This window comes from Molossus molossus, unplaced genomic scaffold, assembly GCF_014108415.1.
Source record: "Molossus molossus isolate mMolMol1 unplaced genomic scaffold, mMolMol1.p scaffold_m16_p_11, whole genome shotgun sequence".
NCBI classification, from domain to species: domain Eukaryota; kingdom Metazoa; phylum Chordata; class Mammalia; order Chiroptera; family Molossidae; genus Molossus; species Molossus molossus.
This window is the reverse complement of record NW_023425346.1, coordinates 98,375,375-98,382,874: the sequence shown is the minus strand read 5'-3', so window position 1 is coordinate 98,382,874 and position 7,500 is coordinate 98,375,375. Positions and strand designations below refer to the sequence as shown.

General features: G+C 43.9%; 1 protein-coding gene across 1 annotated transcript in view; it reads right to left on the bottom strand.

Moving 5' to 3' along the window:
* Positions 1-6,413: 6,413 nt before the first annotated feature.
* The window catches only part of DAW1 (dynein assembly factor with WD repeats 1), a 41,058-nt gene continuing 39,971 nt past the window's right edge, over positions 6,414-7,500 (bottom strand). Inside the window, exon 13 of the mRNA XM_036254917.1 lies at positions 6,414-6,448. Coding sequence (XP_036110810.1) covers positions 6,414-6,448 — 35 coding nt within the window. The remainder of the gene's footprint in view (positions 6,449-7,500) is intronic.

Here is a 7,500-nt window from a genome sequence, read left to right as displayed (position 1 = left end):
AATGCCAACTGGATCCTCCCTCTGGGCCAGACTTAATGCCATAATAAGAGAGTATATTATTTCACCATTCAGGTTTTATTTTTTATTTCCAATATGTCAGTTGCATTAGTTATCATACTAAACATCAGAAACTAAGTGGTGGTCTCAAAAGTATACTCTTCATTCTAAATAAAGAAAAGAAACCCCTAAACTTCCATAGCCTGCTTTTCCACTAAAAAACAAGTTGCTTGTTTATACCTTCTAACATTGTGTCTCAGAGACAATAAGTAATTGTTGAGGGATATAATCCAATCTCAAATATACCCAGTGAGTTAATATCAGTATCTTTATGGCTTCTGTCTTTTTCCCCAATGAAATCAATCTTTGATTTTTCTCTAAATAGCATGTTTCTACAAGGAAAACACTAAGTGTATTACGCTGTGAAAACCAGGAAATTTGATCACTTGCCTTGGATTTAACAAACTGCCTTTAGAAATGCAATCCTTTGTAATAAATAATGACCATCAGAGAAATATTAAGAGTCATAAATACAGTTATATAAATCAGAGGGGGGGAATCCATATAGTGTTATTATTTAATTATATTCATTTAATAATGCATTGATTTCACTAAACAAAATTAACTCAATTTACTTAACATAGTGTTTTTAACTGGCTTTTGCAGTCTCTTTTGTTCTGCATTTCTAAAGCCTTTTATTCAGATTCTTCACTTTATATAAGGTTAGACCATTTTACTAAGTAATTATACAAATACACATTTTAACATATGGGAGCCCTGTTTTACACACATATGGCTTTGCCTTTGTTTCCATTGTTGTAGAAAGAGTGTTTGCCTTGAAATGAGCGACTCCAGCATCTGCATTTATAAAATGAATTCCGTAGTCGTAATGAGTGGGGCTCACTCTCACTGTGGCTATTGTGAGGCAGAACTTCTGAGAACGAACAGCTTTGCTTTTACAACCTCACACAGTCCTTTCTGTTACAAAAATCCACCTTTAACACTGTGTAAGTGTGAACAATAAGAATCTGAGAATTTGCTTCTTTATATTTTCAAAGACCATTATTTTACATTTTTATCTCGTGTCTGTAATCTTTAAAAAGAAATATTTCTAATCTGCTACAATGTAACTGCTGGGATGAAAGTAAATTTAGAATTGTCAGGCCATTTGAAAGCAGATCTTGATTACAAAATATTGATACACATAACAAAGATCCAAAAGCAAACTCATGAATTGGGGGGGGGGGGGAAGCACCATGCTTCATAATATTTACTGATTAAAACTTATTTATTCAAGGGATTCAAAAGAAATCCAGACCAAATAAATTCATAAAAGCCATACACCACAGTCCATAACCACATGGAAAAACTCATGGAAGTACAGCACCATTTAGTAGCCTCATGGGGTTATTGTAGGACACAGACATTCTAGGTTCGAGTTCATGCAGGGCCACCTACTGGCCAAATGATGTCAGGCAAGCCACCCCAAGCTTGTTTTATCAGTTCTAGCATAGGGTTCTAATAATTTCTACTTCATTCCTCTTACTAAAGGTACTAATTTACACAAGTCTTATAAATATGTGGAGATATTTTTCTTTATATTTTAGAAAGAAATAATCTGATAGGACAAAAAAGCCAACGTAAATAACTTGAGGATTGTTTGGGTATTTTGTGCAGAAAGGAAGTGATGAAATTATAGATTAAAATGGCAATAAGACTACCTAGCTAAAATTTATTTTTTGTTTTTATTTTTTATTTCATCCTCACCCGAGGACATTTTTGCATTTATCTTCAGATAGAGCGGAAGGGAGAGAAGGAGGAAGAGAGAGAGAGAAACATGGATGTGAGAGAGACATCAACTGGTTGCCGCCCACACCACCCCACCCGGGACTGGAGACAAACTGAAACTGAGGTACGTGCCCTCAGCGGGAACCGAACTGCAGCTTCTCTGGTCCTCAGGCCAACATTCTAACTGCTGAGCCAAACCGACCAGGGCTAAAATTTGTTTTTTAATTAAAGAAGATGTTTTATGACTGGGTGGGTAGACAGAGAATATAAAGGGGGGACCAGAACTGCTAAAATGATGGGGCAAATAGAAATAGGAGGAGTAGAAAGAAGTTCCCTGCTGGACTTGAAGAGATTAAAGGAGATGGCAAGAAGCTGAAGCTGAGAAAACTGTGTTGACCTCCTGCTGCTGGGAAGGGTACACAGAACAGATGCTAACCAGGGGAGCAAAGAGGAAGCCCCCAAACTCCAGGTTCTTGAGCCTCTGGCCACAGAATGACTGACTGGGACTGACCTTGCTCTAAGTATGGATTTTGTTACTTGCAGCCCAAACCATATGAACCAAGATATTAGTGACGTCGAATTAAACAAAACATACAATAATCTTGATAAGGTAACTAAAATGATTGAGGATATTTTGAGTCCATTGACAATTCCTTGTGTTCAAGAAGAAATATCTCTTTATTTAACTATCGTAATTGCTTTTTGTTTTTACTTCAAATATCATCCCTTTGGAGATCCAAAAAGGTAAATTATTTTAAGAGTAACAGCAGCAATGGGAAAAATACAAGGTAATTCAGTTATAATTTTAATTAGATTGTTAATGTGTTTTTTTTAAGTATGATATTTCCTATAACTCTTTTTTTTTTAACTAATTTATTTTTGTTACAGATGTTTCTCCTTTTTCCCCTCTAGACACCCTCCTCCTTACCCATCCTCAAGCATTGGTGTCTATGTCCATTGGTTATGTATACATATATATAAGTTCTTTGATTTATCTCCCCTTCCCCCTCACCCCCTTCCCATGATGTTTGTCAGTCTGAACCATACTCCTTTCTATGCCTCTGGGTCTATTTTGTTCATGTTGATGTGTTTTTATTTTTATTTTTATTTTTTTTATCCTCACCCGAGGACATTTTTCCATTTTTTGTTCAGATAGAGTAGGAGGGAGAGAGAGGAAGAGAGAGAGACAGAGAAACATCGACATGAAAGGGACACATCGAGTGGTTGACACCAGCAGACCAACCAGGGCCAGGGACAAACTGCAACCAAGGTACGTGCCCTTAGCGGGAACTGAACCCAGGTCTCTCTGGACCGCAGGCTGATGCTCTAACCACTGAGCAAAACCGGCCAAGGCGATCTTGATGTGTTTTTAAATGACAATGTAAGATGTAGAGGTATGAAAAGCACTGTTCAGTTTAAAAAGCATGTATTTTGTCTTTAAATCGGGCATTGTGCTTAGACACGAGCTACTGCAGTCTTAGATATGAGTTGTTAGAAAAGAGATTTCATTTTTATGAGGATCCTCTTTCATAAAATCTTATATGAAATCTAAATGTGTGGAAATGGACGGAACCATAATAGTCGTCATCTCCTCCCATCTCAGCTTCTCTTTCAACAGAGAACCTTTAAAAGAAAAAAATTCCCAGGGCTCTTAAATTTTAATTTAATTGATAAAAATTCCATTTACAGTTTTCCCTGAGATGCCTATAATACATGAAATATATTTCAACTCTGATTTATGAGTAAATAACACTGTGTTCTTTCTTGAAAATTTTGTCTACATATGAAACACACTCTTTTAAAGACGTATGTTAACCATTGAGCATAAGATTAAAGCATTTATCACCACGCTTGTTATGTGGCAGGTATCCCTGCCAACAGCAACTGTTATTACCCCCTTCCAGATAAGAGAACTGGGGCGAGTGGCGAGGTAACTTGCCAACAGCTGAGAGTTTGGAAACAGAACCTACACCAGGGCCATCTGACTGCAGACCCACACACACTTCATTGAACCCTACACGACTTCCGAGGAAAAGCGAGCGGGTATTCGCGTGCACATGCGTGACGTTGAGCTTTGATGGCTGAGGCATCTCCTCGGAGACATCCACCTGGAACGCACGTCGCCACCTGAGTGAGCCAGCTGCCGGCTAAACAGCTCGGCAAGGAGCCAGGCCTCTGTCACCCGTGAGGTTTCCCTTTGGGGACCACCTAGATAACTGACTGCTTGGGTAACCCCCCTTTTGCTTTCCCATGTCCCAATCCGCTCTTATGCGATGAATTCACCAATACAGAGTGAACCCCTGAAACCGGAGGCACCCCAGCCTTGACCCGAGCAAAGGCAGAGGCCCGGTCCACACAGCGCCGCCTCTCCCCGATGGTCGCTGCTGAGGTGCTTTGCAGTCCTAAGAAGCACAGGGGCCCGTCTAGATGGTCGCTGCTGAGGTGCACTTGCAGTCCTAAGAAGCACAGGGGTCAGTCTAGATGGTCGCTGCTGAGGTGCTTTGCAGTCCTAAGAAGCACAGGGGCCCGTCTAGATGGTCGCTGCTGAGGTGCTTTGCAGTCCTAAGAAGCACAGGGGCCCGTCTAGATGGTCGCTACGGAGGTGCTTTGCAGTCCTAAGAAGCACAGGGGCCCGTCTAGATGGTCGCTGCTGAGGTGCTTTGCGGTCCTAAGAAGCACAGGGGCCCGTCTAGATGGTCGCTGCTGAGGTGCTTTGCAGTCCTAAGAAGCACAGGGGCCCGTCTAGATGGTCGCTGCGGAGGTGCTTTGCAGTCCTAAGAAGCACAGGGGCCCGTCTAGATGGTCGCTGCGGAGGTGCACTTGCAGTCCTAAGAAGCACAGGGGCCCGTCTAGATGGTCGCTGTGGAGGTGCTTTGCAGTCCTAAGAAGCACAGGGTCCCGTCTAGCCCTGACATCGCTCCGGGCGAGGAAAGGACAGTGGGGCCCCCACAAGCTGTACCTGCCCAGGTGAGTGCCTCCTACAACAGCATCGCCGCCTTGGGCCGAGAACCAACACGAAATAGTGTCTTACAGCTTTTCTTACCATCGTGAGTGTTGAAACACTTATTTTCAAGTAGGTTAGGACAGCTGGAAAGCTTCGCCGGTATTGTATAAAGAGAACAATGCATTAGTGCAGAAAAATTAGAGGAGGGAGCCATTTCCCGGCCAAGGCTTCCTCCACCCAGTTGGGCCTGTAAGACGCAGGATGATCCCCGGATTCGCCCCCTGCAGACTGCTTGGAGTGACAGACAAAGTGGAACCCCACTCTCCCTGAGTCACCAAGGACTCAGAGGGGAGTCAGTGTCTGCGGCTGCTTTAGAGTTTTCAAAGCAGCAGAGCATTTCGGTCTTGTTTCCTCGAACCCAAGCTCTCCCTGGCTTCAGCCGCACGGGCACGTTGTTTGCTCTGTGCTGCTTGGGTTTAATTTTTCCTTCTTGCGGGTGAGACATCCACGGGGGGTCTGAAAGATGACCCTCATCCCAGACCTCCCTGCCGTGGACTGACGCTGTTCTCCCACGAGTGAGCCTCGCTCACCTGACGCAGTGCGACGGCCTTCGATCCCTGGGTGCGGCTCACCGCCTGCTGTCTGAATGTCTTTCCTAAAACCCTCAGCCTCAGAGTCTCTCCTTCCTCACGTGGAAGTCAGATGACGAGCTGCCACCTGCTAAGAAGATGAAGCGAGATCGTCGACGTGAAGGGCTGGGCAATGTCTGAGGCCCAGTGAGCACAGTGGCTGCTATTCTATCACCAAGAAAATAATTCTGTAAGGTTCTCTTTGTCTGGATTCAGGTATCGCTGGTTTTATCTTGTGTGTTTTCTTTTCACATTGGTTTGTACCATGTGTAGTAGCACTTTCACACGTAACAGCCTTTATAAAACATGTTTTACTGTTTCAGCTGCAACCGGTCGGTGTTTCATTCTTTAATCTGGTACTTTAGGTGGTTTCCACCGAGATTTATAATTCAGGAGTCTCAGTGTCTCTCTAGTTTAACTTTTCCTTATAAATAGACCTGCCTACGCTTTTTCAGCCCATTATAATAGCAGAATATGTCTGCTATTAAAGAGATCCATTTTCTGTTTGGGGGGTGGATATATATTCTTGAATGTAAAAGAAGAAAGAGTAACCTTCTACTCCAAGGTTTCCTTTCTCATTCTTAGCTGAAAAAAGGTAAACTAATTAAACAATAAAGCTTCTAATCACATTCTTAACATAAATTTCCCCCTAAAAACACGTGATGAATATCTACATACAATTCACAAAGAATTTCTCCAAAGACTTTTATTCAACAGAAATTAAAACACTAGCCCTCAGAGCAGAATCTAGGAGACACGTCGTGAAATTGCTGCGGTTTCACTGATCAGTGTCATGAGGCTGTTAAGAGAAAGAGAGAACAAAACTGACATAACCAGCCACGTTTTCCAGACAATAGGCGGTTTTCTGTCATCGCCACCAAATATCAAAAAATGATAGAAGCCCGTCCGTTTTCATAGTCGTATCTGTGAAGCGAAGGACGGTGTATGAAGAGTTGACTTGTGGGAAGAGAGAAACACGAAGCACGAGACGGCCTGCCTGCCTCCGGTGTTTGTTCCCAGCCCCAGCAAGGGTGGTCGTCGACTGCTTTCCTCAGTCAGTGCCATATCCTACAGGTGTTGTCCTTGCTGCCTGTGAAGACAGAATGCGTGCAGTTACGCCACTGTCTCTTTCTACAAGTTGGCGTTTTCTGGGTCCCCGTCGATTACCACCAGTGCTGAATGTGCTCGTTTCCCGGGGTCCCGCTGGCCAGCCCCTGAGACTCAGCTCAGGTATTTCTGGACTGAGAATCTTTTATTCTTTCTCATTTTTGCACTATTCTGGCAGTCCAAAATTGTGAAAGCTACATCCTGCCCAAACCAGCAAGACACACGTTATGTTAAAATGGGAGAGGACCCGAGACTGCAACCCGTCAGCCGCACCCCACCCCCCCCCCCCAGCATGCCACCAAGAAGAAATACAGTGAACTTGAACATCTCCAGGTTAGGGTGTTAGCGTACAAGACAGTCCATTCCTCTTTAACGCATAGCAAAATGTCCAGAGATGTTTCTCAGCGTCAGTCAAAATGTACAATTTGCATCCTTCCTACACTCCTCACTTACAACTGACACCCTTCCCAAGCAGTCTCGAAGTCCTCCCCAGGGCCACCTTCCACATTCCGCAAAGGAGACGCCAGGCCCGGTGTGGCTTCTCCGAGGCCAGCGCAGAGCATCAGTGCGGGCCGTGCGGGCTGCGTGGACTGGGAAGCCTGTGAACACTGCACATTCCGCCCGTGGCGCCTCCTGTCTTTAAAGATGTTCCCGAGCACACTGGCCAGGTCTCTTCCAGTGCGACATTCTAAACCTGACCTCTGGCGGTCCACTGAAAAATGCATGGTGGGCACTGGGGTCCGCCATGAAAATAGGGGGGATCAATTCAAACAAAGGGATTCCCCTCCTGTAGCAACACGAACGTGTTACCCCTGTTCTAACAGGTTCTGTTGTCCAGTGGACCTTGGTGCTTTGGGATACACTAAATGAATTAAGAATTTTTAATTTTTTATTAATTTGTTTTTGTTACAGATGTTTCTCTTTTTTCCCCCATTGACACCCTCCTCCCCATCCCCCGACCCCACCCCCAGCTTTGTTGTCTATGTCCATTGGTCATACATACATGCATATAAGCTCTGTGGTTTATCTCTTCCC